Genomic DNA, 27,839 nt, shown 5'->3' on the forward strand with positions numbered 1-27,839 from the left:
TGATGAATTATTGGCCTGACCAATTCTCATACCAAGTTTATGTTTGAGTAGAATTGTGATCAAATGAATTAACATTTCAAGCCTGGGGTTGTGTGTATGTGAGTAGGGACTTGGTTTCTCTTGCTTATGCCAAATTCTATTACCCTGTGTTAAACTATATCTTCTTCAGGATTTATCAACTTCTGTCTGGTCAGCTACATGATTTAGAGGGAGACTAAGATAATTATCTTGTGCAATTATAGTGCCAGGGACGAGTAGGATTCTATTAAAACATGCATTGTTATCTCAGTTGGGGAGAGGGTGGCTAGAAAAGGTGACACAAAATTGAGACATGAAGGATGAATAAATATGAATGAGACAGGGGAAAGAGTTTATAGGGCTGAGGAATAATTACTGCTTATTAAATCAGCATACAGTTACAGAGAGTTGTATATTTTAAGAAAGTTAGGGTAACTTTTATGGACTCTTATCTGTGTTCCTTGTGACCATACATTTATTACTGTTCAGTGAGTGATAAGAACTGTGATAACTAGTTTGTGTGAGTTTTAATATTTATCTGTATATATGTATTTCTTTAATAAGTAAGAGGATTCAATTGAGCAATTATTGAGCAGTGTAATAGAGAAATTGTTCTGATGATAAATAATCATTTTAGGAGTTTTTTTGGTGGATAGTAAGTTTTTCAAAGCTATAAATATCCTGGTATTTTGCCACTGGGCTTTTAATGAAAATGGTATAGGCTCATACCTGATGTTAGGTACTTGGATATTTGTTCCACCTAGAAAAGTAGACTGCCATGCATAGGCTAAATATTAATAAAAGTCATCTGGGTTTTTACAAACATTATTGAGCAATAAAGTCTTTGTGTGGCCAGCTGTGGTTGCCTGTATCTGAATGTACCCACTTGGGGATTATTGCTCATTGTCTGGCAGCTATTTTATAGATGCATTGAAGGAAAGTCTCTGTATTGAGACGACTGACAATAGCTCAACTGTATTAATGTTGTATTGGCTCAGAAGGGCAACCCAGGTCATCTGTTCAACCACATAAAATAACTTAAAGAAAAAAACAACCAACTTTCCCCTCCAAAGCTTTATCATTTATTTTAGAAAGAAGCGTTCACAAAGATTTGGTACAACTGCTTCCCAACTATCCCTTTTCCTCATGTAGTATGACCCTTCTCGTAGATGCAGACACAATTCTTTACTTTTTTCTTTTTGGAAAGGGTGGTTGTTTCATGCCTTTTTTTTTTTTTTTTCCTGGTGCTTTATTACTCTGATAGTGAGAAAAGTGAGTCTGTTTTATATTCTAAAGCTATTGTGCTTTTGTTGAGAAGCAGTCGTACACATAGGGAAGCAAATCACTGCCTTGATTAATTTGAAGGCCAGGGAGATTCTCCAACTCTGCTTTTTAGACCTTGAGGCTTAAAATCACATGATGAAGTGCTATTTTATTTGCTTACCTCTGCTGACTCCTCCATTTAAGATGCTGTATATTTTCTATTATTAGATCTTTTAAAAAAGTTTTACTACTTTTTATTGCTTTTTTTAAAAAAGATTTATTCATTTATACAAGAACTGGGGTACAGGCCAGAGGTGCGGGAGGGTGAGAGGATTCACCAGCGACAAAGCAGGGAGCAGAACAGGCAGACGGATGGAAATACACTGCTGAGAGGAGCAGTGGGCAAGACAAGAGAGGTCTGCTGCGCCATGTGGGTAGCTCTCTGGCTGGCCTGGAATCAAACCCGCGCTGCAGAGGCTGTGGACAGCTTCACAGGCTATGCTCTGTCTGCTGCACCACTGGAGATGCCCTACTTTTTATTGCGATATAACACATGGTAAAGTACACAAATGGTAGCTTGATGCCTTTTCAAAGGGAACCAGATCAGTTTAACCAATGAAGAAATAGCATTGTCAGTAAGTACTTCTAGTTACTGTCTCTCAAAGAGAACCACGGTCTTGACTTTCTAGTCTCACAAGATTAGTTTGGCTTTTATAAAAACTTTATATGGCATATATTCTCTTGCTTAACATAATATTTAATTAGATTCATCCATGTTATTGGATGAATTGGATCTCCCAGCTAGGGAGATATCCATATGGCATGGCAAACCTCTCTTGTCTCACCCCCTGCTCCCCTCAGCAGTGTTTTCGGTCTGTCTGCCTATTCTGCTCCCTACTCTGTTTCTGGTGAATCCTCTCACTGTCCCGTGACTCTGGCCTGTACCCAGTTCTTGTATAAAAATAAATAAATCTTTAAAAAAAAAAATGGGGTTTGATTCTAGGCCAGCCAGAGAGCTACCCACATGGCGCTGCAGACCTCTCCTGTCTTGCCTGCTGCTCCCCTCAGCAGTGTATTTCCATCTGTCTGCCTGCGATATAGTACATCAATCAGGTACTATACCTGACTTGGTACTATACCTACTTTAACCTTCAGGGGTTAAATCTGTTACAGGGCAAGAAGAGGGGCACTCCAGAACCCCCAAACCTGCCTGCTCTAAATAGATTCTGCCATCTGCCGCATCAAGACAAAACATGTAAGACCTTTAATGAAAAGGAACTTTAATACAAATAGTAAACAATACAGAAAAGACAAAGGCTATAGTTTCTAAAGCAAGCACCCAAAATTACCCGTCTCCTTGTGGGTAAAAGTCCAGCCAAACGGAATTGGCCCAGAGCAAGGCCCTAAAGCCTGCCCCAAATCTAAAGCACCTTTCTGCAGGGACCCATAGAAAAAGGGTCAGAAAAGCCAGACAAGTCTGTGAGGAAAAGAGCAAAATTAAAACCAAGATAAAAGCTGCCATCGTCACCTCCCCAGGGGTCTCTTACCCACATCTGTTTCAACCAGTCCAGGACCAAAAGGCAAGCGCAATTTCCTCACTATCTCTTGACTCCATGTGCCTCCTCTAGGCCTCCTTTCTGGCTCTCCCTCCTGCTTCCTTCTTTCTCAGTCTCTTCTCCACCTTCCTGCTCAGCTCCACCTGCTTCTCCACCTTCCTTCCTGCTCAGCTTCTCCTTCCTGCTCAGCCCCACCCTCCTTTGGGTGGGGCAGGGAACCTGGAACCTCCCCTTTTCCTGGGGACCACCCTGTTACAGATACTTCTACTATCCAATGCTAGAATAGATATTCTTCTGTGCCCTTTTCATGTGTGATGTGACTTTGTATGATACCTGCCACTAATAAGTGTTTAAGGCAGCTAATCCTATTGGATGTTATTGTTATTCTAGTTAAGCTTCATAAAATCCCTGTGAGGTTATAGTTGTCCCAGTTTTTATGACTGAAGACTCAGGACACTGAGGGCATTAAGTAATTTAGCAGTAGAGCTTAACTATAGCACTGCCTTCTGTACTGCACCTCCTCTCAACTTGCTTTATTTGACAGCAAGGGGCGAAGTTAAATGACTATCCACAAACAGTGGTTTGATAGGCTGATTTGCTGCTATTTAAGCTCATCCGCATTTCTAGGGACCACTTAAGTGCTGCATAGCTTAGGGATCACATTCAGCCAGTGATTGTTCAGAGATTGTGCTAAAATACCTCAAGCCAATAACTTCTGCCAGTGGATTGGGAATCCATTTAAAAAGTTGAGGCAGTGTTAAAGTCTGTCTTAGCTTTTACTTTCTACTAGACTCTCCAGATCTCTGCTGTGTGTGAGTGCGAGCTCATGGGCAGCCAGGGATGCATGAATTATTTAGACACTCTTTGGCCTCTGCTTGTGTGGCTGCATGGAGACCATATCAAGGCCCTCTGTCATGATCTCATTTTCCAGATCTTCCTATTAAGTTTCTGGTTAGTCAGCCAGTTTCTGCTAGTCCCAACCACAGCTGCACCTACCTGAGTTGTTCTTCCCCTTTCATTTGTCACTGAGATCACTAGTGTAACTGACTACATCATGGAGCTGGGGCTTTTCCATATTCTGTTCTAATATCAAGGCAGTTACCTCCAACAGTAAAGCTCCCTATTTTTACCACTTGTCTCCTCTCCACAAATAGAACATCTTTGCATACCTGGGCTGAGGATGAAAGCAGCCTTGGACAAGAATTCCAGAGTCAGCTGTGTTTATCTATATTAAGTAGTTTTTCATCAATGGCTATTTCTCAATTTGATATATACTGTAGTTGATTTCCAGAACCCTGGAATTACTCTTATTGTCAGTTTTTTTCAGCTTTATTACTGCTTTTTGGGGAAAATTTTAAAGAACTACTTTCTCTGCCATGTTAGAAATCCCTTCCCTCTTTTAGATTTTTATATTTAGCATTTTGCTCTTCATTCTTTTTGCAGCACAAATGTCCTATCTGGATTCATTTTTCATATGTCTGAAGTACATCCTTTAGAATTTTCTTTAATGAGCATATTTTGGTCTCATACTCACAAGTTTTCTTGTCTGAAAATATATTCATTCTACTCTTTGTGAAGAGTATTTTTACGAAGTGTAGAAGTCTAGGTTGGTAGTCCTCAACCCCCAACACTGAAAATAAAATTCTCATGCCTTCTGGTTCTTCTGTCTTTTGCTGTTGAGAAGTCAGTGATTAGCCTATCCTTGGAAGGTCTTCTTATTAAGGCAAATTTTAAGATATTTTTGTTTTGGTATTCTGTGACTTCCCTTTGAAATGTGAATATTTCTTTGTTAGTCAGGAAAATTGCCACTTTCTCATCAAATAATTCCTGACTGTTTCTTCCTTGGGGCCTTTGATTAAATGTACATCAGATATTTTCACTTGGTCATCTATGTCTTGTTAACCTTTATTCTATTCATTTTTCTTTTCTTTTTGTGATGCATTCAGTATAATTTCTTCTAAGGAAGAACCTCCTCTACCATATGGCAACCTACTCTGCAGAAATTTATAGGCAGGGGTCTGGGTGGATTTAATGTTGTTTCACTCATGCCTTGTGAGCAGATAGCTCTTTTGTGGTCCCAGCTCAATGTGGACAGGGACTTCTTTTAAACATGGCTGGGGCCTGCACCTGGGTTTTGAATTATGTGCTTGTCTGCATTTAAGCCTGTCAAAACCAAAGCTCCAAATTTATACAGTTGGCAAATTCTTTCAAGACAAAACCCCTCTATCTCTCGATTTATTTCTCTGAGTTCTAGCTTTCCTTTTTGACTTGGGAATTCTTTGGTGGTGATGATTAGTATTATTTAAAAAATATCTTAAGCATTTTTCAGTGTTTTCAATGGGAGTGTTATCTAGCTTGTCACCATCAGAAATAAGATGGTTCCCTTCCACTTACACCTTGGGCCATGAATGAGAATTAGTTTCATCATTTTATAGTTACCGCTCATGTTTTACCAAAACATTATTTTCTGTTTTCTTCCTATCCATATTTTAAAATAAATTTGCCTGGAATAGCTTTTGTCTTCTTAAATTAATTCAGCCTGCTTCAAAGGAAGGCTTGTCATTATCTACTGTATCAGAATATGCTGTCAGTTTTTGGTGTGGGCCACCATCCCTTGCATCAGAAATACCTGAGATGAAAGGGGCCTCCCCGGTGGCGCAGTGGTTGAGCGCTGGGTTGCGAAGCTGCCCGCAGCCTCTGCAGCGCCGGTTCGATCCCCGGCTGCTCCCTGGCCACTGGAGGAGGATCCCACATGGCGCGCAGACCTCCCCTGCGGCCCGCTCCCCCCCCCAGCAGTGTACCTCAGTCCTTCTGCCTGCTCTGCTCCCCGCTCTGGCTCTGGTGAATTCTCTCACCCTCCCGTGCTTCTGACTGTACCCACTGCTTGTATAAATAAATAAATAAATCTTTAAAAAAAAAAAATACCTGAGATGTACATTTCTTTATCACTGAGTATTTCAGTATGTATTTCTTACAAGCAAGCTCTCTTACATGATTGTCATTGTTTGTAGGAAATTAAAATGATTAAAATTTGGAAGATTTAATCAATACTATTATTTATTCCATAGTCCTCTTCCCCCCAACTTTACTTTGTCAATTATACAAATAAAAATTGTATATACTTAAAATATATGTGTTGTTTTGATATATGTAAGTATATACAAGTTAATTAACATTAGCTAGCAATTTCAAGTTAATTAACAAGTTAATTAACATTAGCTAGCAATTTCCTTTTTCGTGTATGTGGTGATAACACTTAATACTGCTCTTTTAGCAAGCTTCAAGTCAGTATTATTCACTGTAACCACCATGTTATAGCTTCAATTTCCAAACTTATTTATCTTCCTTAACTGAAACTTTGTTTTCCTTGCCCTTTGTTCCTGGCAGACATCATTATATTACATTTCTATGTTCAAATGTTAAGTGATACTGTGCAGTATTTGCCTTTCTGTGTCTGGATCACTTTCCTTAATATTCTCTAGATCCATTCATGTTGTTGCAAATGGCGGGATTTACTTCCTTTTTTTTAAGACTGAATAATATCCCATTGCATATATATGTCACATTTTCTTTAGTCATCATTATGGACTCATAGATTCTTATGTTCTTAAGTAGGTTATGATGTATTACTATAATTTATTTTGATGATTAAATTGTCCCACAATTAGTGAGGATATTGTAAGTTGGTTTCTTTGTTAATTTGATGTCTGTCCCCATCATTCTTTTAATACATCTTTACTTTCTGGCACAAGATGTGCCTGACTTGTTTTATACCTTTTCTACCCCTAAAATCAGGCATTTTTCAAATAAAATCTTAGTTCCTTTTAGTGAGAATAGACAGTCAGATCTGAGCATGCTCCCTGTTACCAGTGTGCCCTTCTAGACTGTCTTGGGGAACTGAGCAAGGAAATATACATGAGTTTACATGCGCACACAAACACACCTATGTCTGTTGCTCTGTTGATCTGTCTTTTATAAATCATGTTTCCATAGCACTATCTCCAGTTGTAGTCCAACTGAACTTTCACTTTCTTTGTAACTCACTTTTCCAACAGTGAAAAACCTGGCTCCCACCATTCTCATATCTTTACTCTCATCATCTTTACTCTCATGCTTAGAATACACAGAATGTGACTTCAGTTAGAATTGCTAACCTTTAGCACTATAAAAAATAAACATATATACTACGCTGCTGTGTAACCTTTTGCAAATATCTGTTAATTCATCATTTCATCAGGCAGTATAATTATTTAAACAGAGGCTCGAATCCAACAATACATTGGAGATATTTTTGATGCATTGTTTATGTGCTGTTCTTAATAATTGTTTATTAAGTGTTGAGTAGATAATTGATTTCTCATATGAAACTATTAATGAGAGATTAGAATATATGCTCCTTTTAATGACTATAGTGAGAGAAATTCAAAAGTACTATTATTATCTCTTGTATTATTTGGAATGTTTTCTTGTTTCACTTAAATTTGAAATTTAATATATTTATGATGTCTAATATATTTAGTTATATTTAAAAACAAACTGATTTGCAACCTGTTTGAAAGACCTGTAAACAATGAGAATCTTTCTAAAGCATGTTTTCATTTCTTTCACCAGAACCCAACTTGGAGGAGTCTTGATTTTGGAATAATGCCCAACCATCTTGACACATCTGTGTCTTTTTTTGTGGTGAAGATATGGGGTGGAAGAGAAGACATCTATCAGCTGTTGATTGAATGGAAAGTCTGCTTGGATGGGCTGAAATACTTGGGTCAGCAGGTAATTTTTAGGGTATGGTTTTTAAGTAGTTCTCTTCTCTAAATTAGCCTGTCCAACCTTTCTGTTGATCCTTCTTATTCTACATTTCCTATTGTAAAGAGACCTGTTAATGATTGTTTACTTAGTTCTAGAAATTTTAGTTGCCAAGTTTCAAATATAACCTTTAATTGAAGAAATTTATAAAAATGCTCCCTAATAAACTGCTAGTGGAAAAGGATTTTTTTTTTTTGGTAGGAAACTCTATATTCTGCTGCTTCTTATTTTGGCTTTTCCTCACCTCAAACCTGAAATGAGTTGAAAATAAAGAACATACTATAAAATACTTCTCTTATGACCAGTAGAGTTGAGTTATTCCAGGAATAAACTGTTTGTTGGGCCCAGAGATGACAAATGCCAAGTTCACACACTGTCATCCATTCTCTGTGAGTGATGTCGTTTATTGATTATAGCACTTTTCTAGCAGACTTCAAAAATGACTCCATAATCCCTTCAAATAGTGTTCCAGGACACAACTAGAAATATGTAAGAATTGCATATGAAATGAAACCTATTTGCCATTCCATGACATAGGTTTTACAATTAATGTTTACAAGCAGCCTTGTGAAGGTTGATATTATTGCCTTTATTTTCCATATGGGAAAGTTGAGCCTTAAGGGTTTAAGAAAGTGCTCAAGATTCTGCTGTTTGGTGGAGCTATGATTTACATCCAGGCCTAGATGATTTAAAAATTCATTCCTTTTGTACTCTACTGCACTGGTATATGTATGTAGTCCTTGATATTCACCCACCTTGGCTTGGAATGAATGCCTGTGAGACTGCTGTTAAAGGTAGCCCTAAAATGTTAGTCATCTTTGATGTTTTTAAATACTTATTTAATATATACTCTTTTGGTATCTTTTTTAAAAGAAAGAACTGTATATATCTTTTTCAAATTATAAAGTGTCTCTGCCCTCCTTTTGCTTGTCATTATTTTGTCCTTAATTAAATCCTCTCCTGGGATAAAATCTTAATCTTTTTATTTTTGTATTTTCTCCTCTGTTTTAGGGCTGTTCTTAATTAAAACTTATAAAATAATCATTTCTGGCATATGACCTTTCACTTCTCTGTCAGGGCCAGATACTTGTCCCATCATGCAGGCCAGCCAGCCCCTGCACTGAGGCACAACACATCCTTTCTATCTTCCCATATGACATAACTGGCTGCTTACGGCTAGATTATGCTAATAAATACTTGTTTTGCTTTTTTTCTTCTGAAAATATCTACATTTTGTGGAGAATGGTGTTTAAACCATCCCTAAAACATTAGGGTTTCAGGACTATATGATTGTAGTGTAGGAAAGTTTTATGGCCAGAGAACATGGCTGTCATCATTCTTTTCAACTCACACATTCCTTAGGCAGTAGTCTTCTTTGAAATACCCAACTGTGCTTATGTTTAACCTGCCCTCATTTCAGAGTCAGCATTCAGTTTTTTTCATAAAAAGTTGGTGATATTGGTTCAACAGAAAAGGGAAAAAAAGAGAGAAAACAGGGTTTTGGGTTTTTTTCAGAGATTTATTTTTAAGATTTATTTATTTTTGTACAAGAGTTGGGGTATAGGCCAGAGGCGCAGGAGGGTGAGAGGATTCACCAGAGACAGAGCAGGGAGCAGAACAGGCAGATGGACTGAAATACACTGCTGAGGGGAGCAGTGGGCGCAACAGGAGAGGTCTGCTGCACCATGTGGGAATCTCCCCGGCCGGCCGGGAATCAAACCTGCACTGCAGAGGCTGTGGACAGCTTCACAACGCTGAGCTCAACCTGCTGCACCACCAAGGAAGCCCTATTTATTTCTTTTTTAAAGATTTATTTATTTATGCATACAAGAGCTGGGGTACAGGCCAGAGGTGTTCGGGGGGAGGTGTGAGAGGATTCACCAGAGACAGAGCGGGGAACAGAATAGGCAAATTGACTGAAGTAGACTGCTGAGGGGGGCAACAGGCAAGTCAGGAGAGGTTTGCTACACCATGTGGCTAGGCAGGGGATGGAACTCGTGCTGCAGAGGCTGTGGACAGCTTCATAGGTTGCGTCTTAACCCCTTGCGCCACCAGGGAGGCCCCTCAGAGATTTATATTTATTTATTTATGCATACAAGAACTGGGGTGTGGACCAGAGGTGTGGAGGGTGAGAGGGTTCTCCAGAGACAGAGTGGGGAACAAAATAGGCGGATCTACTGAAATACACTGCTGAGGGGAGCAGTGGGCGAGACAGGAGAGGTCTGCTGTGCCATGTGGGTTAGCCCCCTGACTGGGGATGCTGCAATGGCTGACAATAACTTGATAGTGCTGAGCCTGAGACTTTCACCCCTGCACCACCAGGGAGGCCCAAAAAAGCATGTTTTTAAAGCCAATTAGAAACATTATTTTGCTAATCAGATAAAGGAGATCAATTACATGATGGAAGCTGGAAACTAGACTTTTGGGGACGATCATAATGTAACATTAATAGATGTCAAAATCATATAATGCTGTATAGCTGAACTATCTGTATGCTTTTAAATACATATATAATGAAACCTATATATACATCTGAGACCTATATAGATTGATATTTATAAACAATGTTACTTCAATAAAAATTAAAAAATATTATTTTGTGGAAAGGCAAAACTCATCTATCAAATGGGTTATACCAACTTAACATACCACTAGAAAATCACATAAAAAGAATTATAAATTTTTAGAGGGAAGTAAGACTTAAGCTATATGATGATAATAGCCAGAATCACTTAGGTTCATTGATTGATCATCTGCCTTTTACCAGGCATTGTTCTTAGTGTTAAGAATACAGAGATGAGTAAGATGATTCTGAGACTTGTGAAGTGATGATTGATGAATACTTCTATAGAGAGCTGTGGAGCCCATGGAAGAGTATTTAGATAAGCCTAGATAGAGTCAGGGAGGCCTGTGTTTTGAGTGAATGGAGTGGTATTTCTGGATCTAATGATATGTATACGTTGAAATTTATAAGAAACTGCCAACTTTCCTAAAGTGACTATCATTTTCCACATATTTTTTATGTTGTCAGTCTCTTTAATTTTAGCTATTCTAATGTGTTTACAGAGGTATCTCATTATGATTTTAATTTGAATTTCCCTAATGAAATGATATTGGGCATTTTAAAAAAAATGTTTACTTGCACCATCCCCTGTCCCCTCTCCAGAAATACTGTACAGATCTTCTGCTCATTTTTTTATTTGGTTGTTTGAATTCTCATCAGTGAGTTGTAAAATTTCTTTATATATTCTGATATGAGTTAGTCTATCATAAGATGTGTATTTTCCACCACTCTGTCTTGTCCTCTCATTTTAAGTGTCAAAAAACAAATTTTTAAACGTCAATTATATAGTTTTGTCTTTTATGTTTCATGTCTTTTGTGTCTCATCTAAGACATCTTTGCCCAATTCAGGGTCACGAAGATTTTCTCCTATGGTTTCATCTAGAAGTTTTATGGTTTTAGGTTCTTATGCTTATATCTACAATCCTCTTTAAATTAACTTTTATATAAAAAACAATGCTTTCAACTAATCTATGACAAAGAAGCAAAGAATGTGCACTGGAACAAGGAAAGTCTCTCAATAAATGGTGCTGGGAAATCTGATCTACTACATGCAAAATGCAAAATCAAAACCACAATGCGATACCACCTCACATGGGTGACAATGGCCCATATTAATAAAACTGGCGACAACAAATGCTGGCGAGTATATGGAAAAAAAGGAACCACTCACACTGCTGGTGGGAATGCAAACTGGTCCAACTACTAGAGAAAGCTGTTTGGAGGTTTCTCAAATTACTAAAAATGTATCTACCATGTGACCCAGTGATTCTGCTTCTAAGAATCGACCCCAAGGACACGAAAACATTAATTCGAAAGGAAACCTGCACTCCTATGTTTATTGCAGCACTATTTACAATAGCCAAGATATAGAAGCAACCCAAATACACAAAAACAGATGAGTGCATCAAGATGTGGAATACTACTAAGCAGTCAAAAAAAGATAAACTTATGCCATTCTCAACAACATGGATGGAGCTGGAAGGGATTATGTTCAGTGAAAGAAGTCAGATGGAAAAAGAAAAAATACCAGATGGTTTCACTTATAGGAGGAATATAGGGAAACCAAACAAAACGTCAAAAAATAAAAAGACAAAACTTGAAGGCAAACTATAGATCTGAGGCATACATGAGGGCGAGGGAGAAGCATCAAAACAGGAGAGAGAGAAGAGCACAAGGGACTATGACGATGGTTCATGGTTGATGTGATGGTGGGAGATTTATGGGGACTACACCTGAGAAAAATCGAATATTGTACAAAAATAACAATGTAAGAAAATTTAAAAAGTTAAATCAATAAAAAAAATTAGTTTGACAATTGCTACAAAAATTCTGTTGGGATTTTGATAGGTGTTGAAGTGAAAAAAAATTGGGGAGAACTGACATCTTAACTGCAGTGGATATTTCTACAGACATATCTATTCATTTGTGAAATTCTTGGATTTCACTCATCAATCTTTTGTAGTTTGCAGTAGACCAATTTTGTACATATTTTGTTAGATCTATACATGTTGATTCCATGTTTTTTGATGCCAGTATAAATAGTATTCCTTTCAAAAATGTTTCTAGTTTCAATTTTTGTTTCTGGTATATAGAAACATTTTTTTATACGTTTAACTGGATTGTGTTTTCTTTGAGATCAGAGAATGTATGGTCTGCTTCTGAATCTCCTATACTTCAGAAATAGCTTGCCATAACAGCCTTAAGAAGTGTTTGTGGAAAATATGTATAAATGATGGTGTGATCTTGTGACAGTTTTGCAAGGCCTTTGACTTAAACAGGAAGCTCTTAACAACTAATTACCTGGTCTTATGATGAGTGGTTTGTTTTCTGCTGGTTTGCTAGCTGTAGTCTGCCTCTTTCTCAGCTTTGAAGTAGATCCTGTTGCAACTGGCATTCTCTGACCATATTAAAACTTGGTTGGATTGAGAAAAATTAATAATATGTTCTCTTCCTCTTTTAGATTCATGCCCGCAACCAAAATGAAATAATTTTTGGCCTGAATGATGGCTACTATGGTGCTCCTTTTGAACATAAGGTAAGAGGATTTTTCTAATGCTGTGAGTGTTATTTGGAGCAGGTAGGCCTCGATGTATAGGGTAAAAAACTCTGTGTAAATAGAACCATGTTTTAAGTATCATAAACGTGTTGTTTGATGTGGCTTAGGGTTTAGGGTGAACCCTTTTTAAAATTGAAACTCCTTTGTAACCACTGCAATCTTTTGTAAACCTAGACCATATTAATTTTTCTAACAGAAAGTCTGAACTAGCTATTTTCTCTTATTCTATATAGTTCTTTGGGAAGTTTAATTCCATGTAACACAATTTATTAAATGTTTTGGGTATCTTTTACAACTTTCAATAATTTTAAAAAATCATAAGTCAAGTTACATTATCATCAATGATGTCTCTGTATCTTAAGGCAATTAGAATAAGGAAAGGGAAGATAATTCATATTTACCAAGTATTTACTACCTGTGGTTCTGTGCCAGGTGATTCATGTTCTTTATCCTACTTAATGCTACCCACAAACCAGTGAGATGATCTTTTTACATTATTTGCTCTTAGGGATCATATTGCTTCATAATTCGTGGTTGTCTGAAATGCTTCTTTCATTCAACAGCTTTTTATTAAGTACTTTTTTTTAATTATGTTGGCCACTGTGCTGTAATGCTAGGAGTACAACTGTGAGCAAATGGGTATTTCCCTGCTGTCATCGAGTGAGGAGACAAACACTGATAAAGTTACCACAAATGGTGGTAAGTGCTGTAAAATCAGTTAGCAAGCACCTCTTTACTTATTCTAGTGACTCAGAAAGATCTTGGGAACTTAACTTTTTTTTTTTTTAAGATTTTATTTAATTATAGAAGAACTGGGGTATAGTCAGAGGTGCAGGAGGGTGAGAGAATTCACCAGAGACAGAGCGGGGAGCAGAACAGGCAGACAGACCGAAGATACTGCTGAGGGCAACAGCGGGTGCGGCAGGAGAGGTCTGCCGCACCATGTGGGAATCTCCCTGGCCGGCCGGGAATCGAACCCACGCTGCAAAGCCTGCGGACAGCCTCACAGCGCTGCACTCAACCCGCTGCACCACTGGGGAGGCCCGGGAACTTAACTTTTAATGAGTGGAAGTGTGAGGTATATTAAGGGAGAGGGGACTAGGTAGAGCTTTCTAGGCAGCGGAGGCTAACTTGTTGTCATACTATGAAGTGGAAATGCGACATGGTGAGTTAAAGAAAGGTAAGAGTGATGGGGAAAAAATGTTACTAGATAAGGTTAGAAAGGGAGGTGGGGTCCACCTCATACAGAGGCTAGGCTACTAAGAGTAGTGGAGTGTGTTAGGGATTTTAGCATGGAAGCATTCCATTTGTGTTTTAATAATTTCACTCTGGCTGCAGAAAGGACTGATTTAGGAGAAGCAATATTTATGTGGGAAGGCAGTAAGGAGAATCTTTCAGTGTGTCAGGTAGAGATGCTGATACTTTGGAATAGAGTTATAGAGAGATGAATTTAGGAAAGTTTTAGGAAGTAAAGTCATAAAACTAGGTGATAGTTTGAATTTAGAGCATAAAAAGGAGTTTTTAAGAAAGCCTTCTGGATTCCTTCCTGCCTTGGATGAAGTAACTCCCATGTTGTGGGTAGGTGCCAGGCACTGGGAGAAGTAAGTAAGGGTGATTGGAGGAAGACCAGGTTTGGTGGAAGCAGATTGTGAGTTGAGATAGATCACACAGAGTTTGAGATATCTGGGAGATACCCATATGGAAGTGTTAAATAGGCATTTGGAGAACTCGCTCTCTTGTTTGCCCTCCCTCCCTCCCTGATATGTTTGCTATGTAACATCTGTGTACATAATAGGTAGAGATCAGAATGTTAGCTTTATTACTAATTTGCCAATAAAGGTTATTGGCAAAGTAGTTTAAATTCTGCAACTCAGAAAGGTTGTATATACTTTCCAAATTGACCCTCACCCCAAAACAGCAAAACAAAGCAAAACTGGGATCTTGTCCGTACCGGAACAAAGCCGGATCCTCCAAGCCCAAAGCAGAATTTATGTGTGCTTTAGACAGGCTGTTCTGAATGGGAGGAACCTATAGAGTACTAAAGCAGTTGTGCACCTTTTCATCTCCCAAGCTCAATAGTCAGGTAAGTCACCTGCTGTCCTGGTGGTGAGTCAGTGAATTAAGGACACTGAGAAACTGGAAATAATATTTTTATGACCTTCTCTCCTGAGAAATGCAGTGGGAAGTTTTTCCCCTTTGTGGGGACATGTGAGTGCCATATTTTTCCTGATAGTGGTAACAATAGGTGATGTTTAGTCAGCACTTATGTGCCAGGCACTATTCTGAACTGTTTACATAGTTTACCTCATTTAAGCCTCACGATTATCCTTTTATAGAAGAGGAACTGGGCATGGAGAAGTTAAGGAACTTTTCCAAGATTACACAGCTGCTTATTAGCCAAGCTGGAATTCAACACTACATGGTTAAGAAATGTTTATTGAATATGTGATTGTAAAAGTTGTACATTATTCTGTGTTCCTTTAGTTAATGGGCTTCGTCAGTGTATAAGCACAATTTACCTTGCCCCTTCGCCAGTTTTCAAATGAACATCTGACGTATAGGCTGAACCTTAAAAGCATTTTTTTCCTCTTTGTTTTAAGAAAATGATGAGGGTTTCTAGTCAAGATGACATTGTGAGTACATACTTTTGGGACCCTCCATTGCATCAGACAAAAATAATTGATGAAATCAGAACACTTTAAATTTAGAGATATAGCCTTACTAAAACAAGAAAACAAAAAGCAAGATAATAAACATTTCTGGAAGAGAAACGGAATCAAAACATGAAGAAATGGGTAGAAGCAGAAGCCTTGAGCCTTCTGGTGTCCTTGCTCAGAAGTAGGCATAGTTGAAAGCCAACTCCTCTCAGTGAAATGAACACTAAATGAGCACTAAAAACTGAGATAGGGCTCTCCCTATTACTAAAGGGCATTAAACAGTTAGGGATACCTCATAAAGAATAGAAACAATATAGAATACAGGTTTTTTAAATTTTAATTAGCAGAGGGGACAAAGGAACTAAAGAATACAAAACTTTGTCAACTTGATAGGAGACAAAAGGAAAATAGAGAAAACCAATGGTGAACAGAAACAGGTACTACAGTGGTAGAAATAAGTTCAAATGTATTTGTAATCCCAGTAGTTGCAAATGAATATCTTACCTGTGTTTGAGATATTTCTTTTTTCTTAAAGATTTATTTTTATTTATTTATGCATATAAGAACTGGGTGCAGGCCAGAGGTACAGGGGTGGTAAGAAGATTCACCAGAGACAGAATAGGGAGCAGAATAGGCGGATCTACTGTGATACAATGCTGAGGGGAGCAGTGGGAGAGACAGGAGAGGTATGCTGCACCATGTAGCTCAGCTCGCTGGCTGGGGATTGAACTCATTGCTGCAGTGGCTGGTAATAACTTCATAGCACTGAGATTTTAACCCCTGCGCCACCAGGGAGGCCTGTGATTGAGATATCTCATAAAAGATTTGAAAAATGCTAAAGGACCAAGGCTTTTCGGACAGGGTTGAGTTTTAAGAATATGTGTTCTATACAAGATGGGAAAAGTTAAACTTGTGAAGCCATGATGAAGTACATTTTAAAGCAACTTTTAAAATAATGACTAAAATTTTTGTTGGCACTCTTTCAATATTTTTGTTTTTTGCATTGGTTATGACCAGAAACACTTTAAAAAAAAAATCCTGCTGGGGCCTCCCCTCGTGGCGCAGCGGTTTAGCACTGGGCTGCAAAGTTGCCCGCAGCCTCTGCAGCACCGGTTGGATCCCCGGCCCCCGGAGAGGGTCCCACATGGTGTGACAGACCTCTCCTGCCATGCCCGCTGCTCCACTCAGCAGTGTATTTCATCAGTCTGCCTGTTCTGTTCCCTGCTCTGGCTCTGGTGAATTCTCTTTTTTTTTTTTTATAGAGGCATGTTTTTATTTATTTATTTATTTGTTTGTTTGTTTTGTTTATACATGCACTGGGTACAGTCAGAAGCGCAGGAGGGTGAGAGAATTCACCAGAGCCAGAGCCAGAGCCAGAGCAGGGAGCAGAGCAGGCAGAAGGACCGAAGTACACTGCTGAGGGGAGCAGCGGGCGGCAGGAGAGGTCTGCGCGCCATGTGGGACCCTCCTCTAGTGGCCGGGGAGCAGCCGGGGATCGAACCGGCACCGCAGAGGCCGCGGGCAGCTTCGCAACCCAGCGCTCAACCGCTGCGCCACCAGGGAGGCCCTCTGGTGAATTCTCTTAACCCTCCCGTGCTTCTGACTGTACCCAGTACTTGTATTAAAAAAAAAAAAAATTAAAAAAAAAAATCCTGCTGTTCATTATGTTGCTATTAAACTGCTGCTTCATCTGTGTTCTACCTTTCTATTCTTCTTTCAACCACTAAGGACCTAAAAACTGAAATCACACCATTTACTGAGAACTTTTGCCTCTGTTTATCTACTTCTTTCAGCCACTAAGGACCTAAAAACTGAAATCACACCATTTACTGAGAACTTTTGCTTCTGTTTACTTCCTAAAGAGGCTTTATTCTTTTCTGTTGAGTTTTTAGGGACCTGCTAACTATATTCAGTGGATAAGTAGTTCATTCTTATTATCAGGGGTGTGTTTAGAAACCAATACATTTAAAAATATGATCTTGACTAAAATAAACACTGTGGGTTTGAATTCTCTTTGTTTAATAATCTCTGCTGGTATTTTAGTAGGCGTGATGTGTTCTTGTTAATTTTTATAGTAACATTTCATTTATTTGGCATACAAATGTGGAACTCTTAAATATTTAACAGCAATGCAAAGAGATAACTGAATAAATACTGATGAAATTAATACTGTTATCAATAGTTATAAAAGTGATCCATGATTTTTTTCTTTCTGTGAGTAAATATCAAATACCTACTATGTACCCATTATTGGACTAAGTACTGTGGGATACAAAGTATAGGACACAGATTCACAAACATATATTTCTCTTAGTTGAGAAGATGAAACAACTTATATTCCAGAATAGCGCCAATTTACAGATGGATTTAGCCTGAAAATTGGTTTTCATGTCAGATATGTTTGAATCTGCTGATAATGCAGATGAGCTATAGCAAACCCTTAAATGATTTGAACAACACCTTAGAAAGATGTGCTCTTTTTAATGATTGGGGACTGTGGAGAGCCAGAGAGGAAAATTGTTGTAGTTTGAAGTTGGTTTGGTAGAGGTTGGTGAATAAGGCAAGGTGGCCTGGAGAGGTATTTTAATTGTTAGGGTTGCAGCTGGGGGACCATGGGAAGTGAAAAACTGTTGGCCAGCTACTTGTTCAGTCAACAGGAAAACTTTCAGATCACAGTGCAGGATTTTTGTCTTTAATAAACTTGTAAGATATCATTGCTTGAATTTCCTTTTGACAACTTTTTTTCTTTTTGAGGGAATATTGACAACTACCTAGGTGAATACACATTCCTAGTGGCTAAGGATATGGGTTTTGGAGTCTGGTGTAAGATTAATTTCAGGTACTACTTCTGTTTACCTTTGAGAGACATGTTGGGTAAATTGAGTAATTGTTTCTTTATCTGTGAATGGAGATAACAATTTCTACCTCATCATAAGTTGTTTTTGAGGATTAAAGGTGATAATGTATAATACAAGCATTAGTAAATGGAAATTACTACTCAGGAGGCTCTAAACCATGTAAGAGGGATTACATCTCTTGTTACTTACCAGTGTGTCAGTATTGTCTCTCTAGCATGTAGTTGGTGCATTGATTGTTAATGAATGCAGAATTACTTGAGATATAAGCAATGGTTGAGATTAAAAATCTTGAGGTGAAGGGATTTCTCTGTCCCACCCTACTTTATACCAGCTTCAACTTTTGGAGTTTTATTTTTATGAAGTCACACTGTCAAAATAGCTCTGATTATTGTGTTACTGAAAACTGCGAAAAAGCTTTAGGTTTAGGTTGTGAAGAATTCCTTCTCAGACTAAAACGATAGCAGTAATGTCTTCAGAGTCCAGTAGATGGCAATGCTTTCTCATTTTAATGGAACATAATTAGACTAGAAGTAGAATCCAAGTGAAGAGGATCAAATCTTTTTGGAATGTGATACCCTCAAGAGATTGAAATAGCAGTTGTGACTAATTTCACAAACATAACCACATAACTTTACCACCTCAACTACAGACTCAAGCTGATATGGAAGGTTAAGGGACAAGTTTCAGGGTCTGTTTTGAGAGCCTTTAACATGAAATTCCCATATTTTATATTTTCCAAGGCACGATACTTTGTAAAGTAGAAAACCTGAATTCTAATATCAGCTTCATTTTAGTACCCAACAGCTGTGTTCCTTGAACAAATCATTTAACCTCTCTTAGTTTTATGTTCCTCTTCTCAAAAGTAAGAAAATCCTAATTAGCTGGAGAGAATATTAGCATTATCTAGTTCAGTGCCCATATTTCATGGATGAGGATATTTTCAAGACTCAGGGATCCTCTGCAAATTTTGAAGTTGACAACATAGTAAGGTAGTTTCATGGTGCAGGTGATAACTCAGAGCGCACTATGTATTATGTCGTCCATAATTGATCATATCATAAAGTTACTACACATGTACTTTCATAGTTCTTTTGCCTTTAAAGATGGAATTTATTGTGTTCCATCTTTTCCATTCCATTCTTACAACAATCTCTAAGAGAAGGTAGTACAACTATTAGTAGTAGTAGTTTTAGTTGTAGTGTTACCAGACATCTAATAAATCTATAATAAGTATGTGGAGAATAAATAAATGCCCAAAATATCAGGATGAGGTAGTAACAGAACCAGGATCTGAGGACTCGCTTTCTAGGAATGTAGTTCTTGATTATAACATGTCATCTCTAAAAAAGTGATAGCTAGATGATTTTTATCATTTAAGTTTTTTGAGATTCCCACCATCATTTAACTTGATCAACTGTGATTAAGTCGTTAGAGGTGTCCTCTTTAATTTATAGCAATGCAGGTGGACAAGTATTAGTGTTTTCATTTTTTAATTAAAGATGCTAAGCCCAGAAAATTTGGATATTTTCATGTAGTTAACTCTATAGAACTGAGAAATTAGAAAGATGGCTATTTCCTCTTCTAGTCAGATTAATGGGTACTAACTTGTTTCCAAAGCACATCCCACATAGTACACAAGCAGGACATTCAGAAGCAGGGATTAAGTGTCTTATGTTTTAATAAGAGAAAGCATCTATCAAGCATAATTTGGAAAATCTTGAAAAGAACTCAGTCTTACACATATTCAGCTTTCCTTGCGTGCTGTCCCCGTACCCCCCATTACAAAATACGAGAAACAAAGTCTGGACACACCCTTGGGAGTTTGTAGTAGCTTCCTGCTTTACTATAAAACATCCAGGTTTAAATCCAGGGTGGAGCTACATTTTTGAATTATATGAGCTGGTGTGATACCCTGGTAACGGTATTACACTGGGTGTAGAACTTTTTAAAACTACCATTGCTGCTTTTCAACTGAGTACCTTCTGTGTGGCAGACACTGTAGCAGATACTTTGTTTTTATTTACTCTGCATAACAACTCCACAAGGTAGTTATTTTACTCATTTTATAAATATACTACAATGGAAGATAACATTACGGATCTAGGATTATAGTCAGCTAGTAAGTAGCAGATCCATGATTTGAACCCAAGGCTGATTTATTCAGACTTTTTCTCTTCGCTACTGTGCTTTGTGACATCTCTCCATTTCTTCCTACTGTATTATAGAGCGTGTCAAAGTGCCAAGTCTCTGTCTTTATATTTAGCAAACTCTCTACTATGTGCACTGTGAGAATCAAATAAGATAGCACATGTGAAAGTGCTTTGAATGGTGTTAAGTGTATTATTCCACAGACTTTAGGGGTGTATGAGTGTAGCATGGGCATGTAGTACCCATAAGGCAGTTAATCCACTGAAGTCCACAAAAGCTCCATGCATTAATCATTCTATTTGGCTTCCTTCAGAGTCTTCTTTTTTTTTCTTTTCTACTTTTCTCTTGGATCAGTTGACTTCTGACAGATGTTTGGAAAATCATCTTATCCTGTAATTCATATTTATAAATCCTGCTGCTGCGGTGTGGTCCCCATTCTTTCTTCATTTAAGCCAGAGAATAATCTGGGAAAATGCCACATTTCCTGTTATAAATTTGGAGGATCTTGTCTTCTTAGCACAATTTTTGTGCCTTTCTGAATTTTAATACTGGAAAATTTGAAGCCAAGCATGGTTCTTATAGATGTTTTAGATTCTTGAAAAGTAAACAGAAGCAGAGTTCCAGACTCATCCTTACTAGGGAACTCAGAAGGTTTAAAATTTTCTTTAAAACAAATTTAATTTGAAAACTTGTTTTTCTGTTCTCTTTTAGATTTGTGATGAGGGCATTCTTAATCTTCATTTCAGTTTCTCATAGTCATTTTGGTTTAAACTTCTATAAAGCTGAGTCTCTTCTTTTTTTTTTTTTCTTTTAATCTCTTCACTAATGCTAGTTTACACATCACTGTTGCCTTCTCTTTCTCTCTATGACAGTTAGATTGACTTGTATATACATCTGTCCTCCTGTTAGAAGGTAAGCTCCTGTAGGACTGAGGTTGTGTCTTGTTTACTTTTAGAATCTTAGGGTTTCACATAGCATTGCTCAGTAATTTTTTTTCCACGAGTGAAGGAAATCTGTTAGGACTGTGTAATCCACGGCTCCTGTCTCTATTCTGAAATGTGCTTTCCATTTAAAAAATGCCTGCTTTCCCAGGGTCACCTTCCGTCCTCACCAGTAGCATTGATGACGTTTAGTCCACCTTGTTCTTAGAGAGTATGACTCTGATTGTGATTACTTTTTGAGGTTATTTAAAACTTTGAAGCATGAACATGTATCTCTTCATCTCTGTTGACTTGAATTAAAAAGAAAAGAACTGATTTTAGTTTTAGGATCTGTATACTTTTGCTTAATAACACTATTATTTCTCATTGTATACCTCTGTTTTGAGGGAGAGGAAAACATCTTCTGTTGTCTTGAACTTTAGAACAAATCTAAGGGAATGTATATTCCGTTCAGGTTGGGTGTATATGGAGACCTCTCACCTCCTCTCCTGAACAGCTCAGCATCTGGGCCTCACCAGAGCTCAGAGGCAGAGGGTGTCTTCAAATGAAGTTGCTTGTCAGAGATACTTGCACACTTTTTCTCATTTTAAACCTGACTGACACATAAAAGTGTGTTGATGTGCAAATGAACATATACACATAGGAACACAGGCTGCCTTTTGACTCATCAGGTAGCTATTTTAGCAGCAGTTGTACAAATAAATATTATATTTTTAAAAAGGTATATTCATTGCATCTGAAAATTGGCGCAAGTAGTAGAATGAGCCATTTCCCCACTTTGTATCATAATTTCTTATCCTATCTAGGTAACTAGAAGGAATATTTAGTTTCAAGAGTAACATGTAGAAGAACACTGTCCGTCCTGCTAGGGAAAATTTTCAGGGGAACCTTAAACTACTGTCCTCAGGTTGCCACTTGAGTCTTTTGTCTTCTCATTAATACCCTGTGTCTGGGTGGTGCAATCCCTCCCTCTGCATCCTCAGTCTATATTTCCCTGTGACTAGACTTGTGTCTTATTCCTGACCCAAGGGGAAAGCTTTTAGTTTTTCACCATTCTTGTATTGGCTATTGGTTTATAATATATGTTCTTTATTATATTGAGGTAGGTTCCTTCTGTCACCATCTTTTTAAAAGTTTTCATCATGAATCATCAGTGCTGATTTTTTGTTTTAACTGTTCCTGTGCTCCTCTAAGTACATCTTATGTTCTTTCTAAAACAAGACCCTAGGCACCCGCAGGTTCAAGAATACGCCTGGGCTTGGCCCATTGCCTTCTTGTACACATGTTGGGGTTTTCACTCATCGGTATTAAATGCCAGGATATAAGATGTGACAAAACAGGTCTCCCCCTATGGATGAATCCTTTGCTCATTTCAGAGGAAGCAGCAAAGGCCAATGTAAAAAACAGGAATTTTTCCTTGGAGCTGGGTTGTGATGAGAAGTGCCTGCATGAGCTTCAGTCTTTTCCTTGATCCTTCCCCTCCAGTTTCTAAAGATAGAGCAGAAAATAACCTTCTTTGAAGATATAGATAATAGTTCCAAAAAGACAAAACCATGCTTCCAGTGTACAGTGCTTAGGTATGATGGGTATAGTCAGCTGCTGGATGAATTGATTGATACATTCACCTTAATAGCCAGGTGAGTCCATCTCTCTTTGAGGAAGCCCACTCCATTCTTGGTAGCATGATGAGCTGCTGAAAGCTGGAAGAGCACAAGAACTCTGAGATCACCTGGAAATACTTCCCCCAAAAGGCAGTTTCAAGAATGAGGTTTTCCAAGCAAATGACACCCCATCTCCCCAGGTACTCCTCAATCACTGTTGTTTGTCAGAGGGATAGTATTACTCTTGACCTTGGCTTGTCCACATTTCAAGATGAGTTCCCACACAGACTTCAGATTTGGAAATTCCCAGGTCACATAAGGCTCCACTGTTAGAAGCATTTTTACAGTTTGAGGGGTCACTTGGACAACGACACCACAGAAAATCATTTCCAGGCAAAATCATGCAATGACGTTCTGCACAAGTAAACTCACCCCGTTCATCCTTTGGATGTGTACAACAAAGGTCAAGGAATGTTTATCTGGCACTTCCAAGCCATGAGGTTTCATGTCTAGTGATCTGAGGCACACATAGTTGCTGCCAGCAATCATGTAGGAACCATTCTAATTGTTTAAACTGAGTTCTTCGTCTTTCCTCTGCTCCTTCTTTTCCAAAAGTGCCTGGTTTGCCTGGGGCTTTGAGGGCCTGATAGTAGCCTTTTCTCTTTTTCAGGAGATTTTCTGGAACCAAAGTGATCTTTTATTCAGTGCCCCAGCCCACGGTTCCTCACAGCCATCAATGGTGCCTTTACTACCACAGCCTTTCATGACACTACAGTGTCATGAGTTTCTGTTGGGTGGGGTGCAGACTTATTCTTGTCTCCCCCCACCCCCCCATCTTCTAATGCCACTGCTACTGCTCTTGCTCACCATTCTGGTGCTGAGTCTTATCAAGTGTCTTTTCTGTATCTATTGATAAAGTCATTTGATTTTTACCTTTACTGTTGTTGATATGAGATGTTGTATTCGTTTATGTTTATGAAACCATGCCTGCATCCCTGAGATAAATCCTGTTTGATCATTATATTATCAAATTCAATTAGTTTATTTTTTGTTGAAGGTTTTTGTATTTCAGTTCATCAGGGATACTGGTTTATGGTTTTCTTGTGCTATCTATCTAGTTTCACTATTAAGGTGATGTTGGCATTGTAAAATGTACTAGGGGCATTCCCTCTTACTCTGTTTTTAGAAACATTTAACAAAGATGGGAATTCATTTTTATTTTAAGCTTTTATAAAATTCATTTGTAATTGGTCCTGGGCTTTTGTTTTGGAGAAAATTTTGGATTGTTGCCTCAATTTCCATGCTTACAATCAATTTATTCAACTCTTTTGTTTCACCTACTTGATAAACTAAACATATCAACTTAGAAATTTGTCCATTTCTTCAAGGTTATGTTTTTTGGCAGATACTTGTTCATAGTAATTTCTTATGATGCTCATTATTTCTGTGCTATCAATGGTGATTTTTCCTCTTTTATTTCTGATATTGTTTATTAGTGTCTTTTCCTTGGCGTTCTAGCTAAAGGTTTGTCTGTTTTGTTCATCTTCTGAAAGAACCATCTCTTAGCTTTATTGGTCTAAATTTTATATAGTCTTTGATCTCTATTTTGTTTAATTCCACTTTTATTTTATTATTTCTTCCTTTGCTAAATTTGGGTCTTGTTCCTCTTTTTCAAGTTGATTTAGGCTTGGTATTAGAGTGTTTATTTTGGATTTTTCTTGCTTCTTAATGTGGGCCTGTATTGCAGTTGTCTTCCTTTTTTTTTTTTTAAAGATTTATTTATTTATGCATACAAGAACTGGGGTACAGGCCAGAGGTAAGGGTGGTGAGAGGAATCACTAGAAACAATGGGGAACAGAATAGGCAGATTGACTGAAATACACCGTTGAGGGGATCAGCGGGCCAGACAAGAGAGGTCTGCCATGCCATGTGGGTAGCTCCCTGGCCAGGGATCTAATTAGTGCTGCAGTGGCTGTGGATAGTTTCCTAGTGCTGAGACTTAACCCCTTTTGATACCAGGGAGGCCCCTGTCTTCCTTTTTAACACTGCTTATGCTCTATCCTTAGATTTTGATAGGTTGTATCCTTATTTTCAAGGTATTTTTTTATTTCTATTTCAATTTCCTCTTTTATCCAGTAGCTGTTAAGTAACATATTGTTCCATCTCCATGTATTTAGTTTTTCCTGTTTTTTTAATTGTTAATTTCTAGTAATATCATTATTATGGTCAGAGAGATACTTGGCATAGTTTTGATCTTTGTCATTTTATTGACAAAGCTGTGTCCCAACATTTAGTTTAGTTTTGAAAATGCTGCATGTGCACTTGAGAAAAAAGTGTGTGCAACAGCTTTTGGATTGAGTGCTCTGTAGATGTCTGTTAGACTTATTTGGGCTAGCTCATTTCAGGCTATTGTTTCCTTGTTTATTCTCTGTTGATCTCTCCATACTTGTAGGTAGACCATCAAATCCCCCGGTATCATTGTATTGTCAGTATTTCTCTTTAGCTCTGTTAGTAATTGTCTTATGTATCTTGATGCTCCATTATTCAGTGCACATATATTTTTGAGTGTTGTTTCATTTTGTTTTATTAGACCATTAATCATAATGTAATGTCTGTTACTTCTTACCTTTTTTAATTGGAAGTCTATTTTATCTGATATTAATAGACTTTTTTTGATATCCATTTGCTTGTAGAATTGTTTTCCAGCCTTTAACTCTGAGTCTTTGTTTGTGTTTGGTGGCTAGATGGGTTTCTTGTAAGCCACAGAAGGTTGGACTTTGTTTCATAATCCATTCAGCCATTCTATACTTTTTGATTGATGAATTCTAGCCATTTACATTTAAGGTGATTATTGAGACATAAGTACTCATTGCTATTTTTTTTTTTTTAGATGCATTCCTCTTAGATTTTGTTTAGGATCCATTTCTGTATCTTATATGTTAACCTTTGTTCATTTTTGTTTGAAGGTCGTGCTGAGGTTTGGACAAGATAGATTATTTTTGTGTCTCAAACTCTGATGGACCACATTGTTACTTTCCTCCTCTTCCTTATTTTATAATTTAGGTGACTATTATCTCCATAGTTGTTGTTCTGTTGCTGTATAATTATCGTTTTAGCATTTTTTTATGTGTGGCTTGGTATTAATAAATTCTTTTAGTTTTTCCCTTTCAGTGAAATTCTTTACCTTACTTTTCCTTCTGTCTTGAACATTAATCTTGTATGATAAAGCATTCTCTGCTTTTTCTTTGTGTACCTTAAATATTTTTCCTGCCATTCCCTTTTGCCTGTAGGATTTCTACTTAAAAGTCCATGGACAGTGTAATTGTTGTTGCCTTATAGGTTACCCTTTTTTCTCTTGATGGTTTTAGTATTCTGTCCTTGTCATTGGCTTTCAGTAGTAGTGTTAGTGGTCTTGGACTATGTCTGTCTGTCTGGTATTGCTTTGCTTGGAACTTTGGACCTCTTGGATCAGGATATCTGGTTTGTTTCCCAGGGTGAGATAGTGCTCAGCACATTCTTTCTTTAAATAAATTTTCTATACTTTTCTCTTTCTCTTCTCTTTTTGGAACCCCCAGAAGTATAGCAAGTGTTTCTCTTTCGGTTATAACAAAGGGCTCATACAGTTATTTTCATTGAAAAAAAAATATTAGCTGTTCAGTAAATACTAAATTGAATAAGTATATACTAGTGCTGTTTACTTCACAATTAGTTATTTTTATCATCTGGGTTTCACTATAATTACAATGATAGTAAAGTAAAGGGCAGTCTTGTGATTGGCACTGCAATTTAAAATACTCAAAAAATGCTGATCTATGAACTACAGGTCAGCACATGTTTTTGTGTGACTTGAGCTAAGAATGGTTTTTACATTTTATGAAAGAATTTGAAGGAGAAAACAAATTAGACTGCTATAGAGATGACATGTGGCTCATAAAACCTAAAATATTTACTCTCTGGCCATTAATTGATTACGTTTGTAGACAGACCATTGATTTAGAAACACAACTGATTATCTACCTGGAATTACTCCTGCTCATTGGATATGTGAAATTATGTTTCCTTAAACAGTTTAAGAGACACTCACCCAGACTGGTGATTATTCCCTTCCTTGAAAAAGAATTGTTAGGCCTGACTTCAGAAGAATTTTGAGTGACATGTAAATCTCCTCTGGGCTCTTTGGCACTTGGCAGTATCTCACACAGATAACCAGATACAAATGAGCCATTTCTTTCCATTATAATCCTTCATCAGAGGTCTGTTGGGATCACACATCTGGTGAAGTTAGATGTCATTCAGAACAAGGCTCTTAGCATATTTCAAGAATGTTAATTGCTAAGTGGTGGCTGAAGCAAAAGGGTTTAATAATGTCCTTAAGAGTTGCCTTAAATGTCCTGGACCCAGAATTTTAGAACTGGAAAAGGTCTTAGAGATCATCAAATATAGCATGGTCATTAAGAACATGAACTGTGGAGCCAGACTGCATGGCTCTTCTGCTTAATCCTCTCTGTGTCTCAGTTTCTTCACCTTTAAAGTGGGGATAATAATAGCACATGTTTCACAGAGTTTTGTAAGTATTAAGTATGTCAGCATTGAACATATTAACCTTTAAATATTAAGGTTAACATGGAAAACACAAAACTGTCTGGGATGCTGTAAATACCTATGAATGGTACACGTGTGTATATTCCTGTCATTTATTATTATTATTATTATTTTTATTAGTAATAGTCTCATCTCATTTTATCATTAAAGAAACCGAGGCCTGGAGGAGTTAAATGGCTTTCTTATACAGGCAGAGAGGATGGATTGCTGCTTTTTTTGGAATGCTCTTGCCCTTTTAACAATATGTTGCTTTTAATTGTGTGTTAGTG

General features: G+C 37.6%; 1 protein-coding gene and 1 pseudogene across 1 annotated transcript in view; one reads left to right on the forward strand and one right to left on the reverse strand.

The window, feature by feature from the left end:
• Positions 1–27,839, forward strand: part of UVRAG (UV radiation resistance associated) — a 263,463-nt gene that overhangs the window by 46,664 nt on the left and 188,960 nt on the right. Inside the window, 2 exon segments of the mRNA XM_037522986.2 lie at positions 7,449–7,610; positions 12,668–12,742. Coding sequence (XP_037378883.1) covers positions 7,449–7,610; positions 12,668–12,742 — 237 coding nt within the window.
• LOC119254128 (60S ribosomal protein L7-like 1) lies at positions 22,856–23,961 on the reverse strand (annotated as a pseudogene).

The sequence above is a fragment of the Talpa occidentalis genome, unplaced genomic scaffold (genome assembly GCF_014898055.3).
Source record: "Talpa occidentalis isolate TD23 unplaced genomic scaffold, MPIMG_talOcc4v2.1 talOcc4.3, whole genome shotgun sequence".
NCBI classification, from domain to species: domain Eukaryota; kingdom Metazoa; phylum Chordata; class Mammalia; order Eulipotyphla; family Talpidae; genus Talpa; species Talpa occidentalis.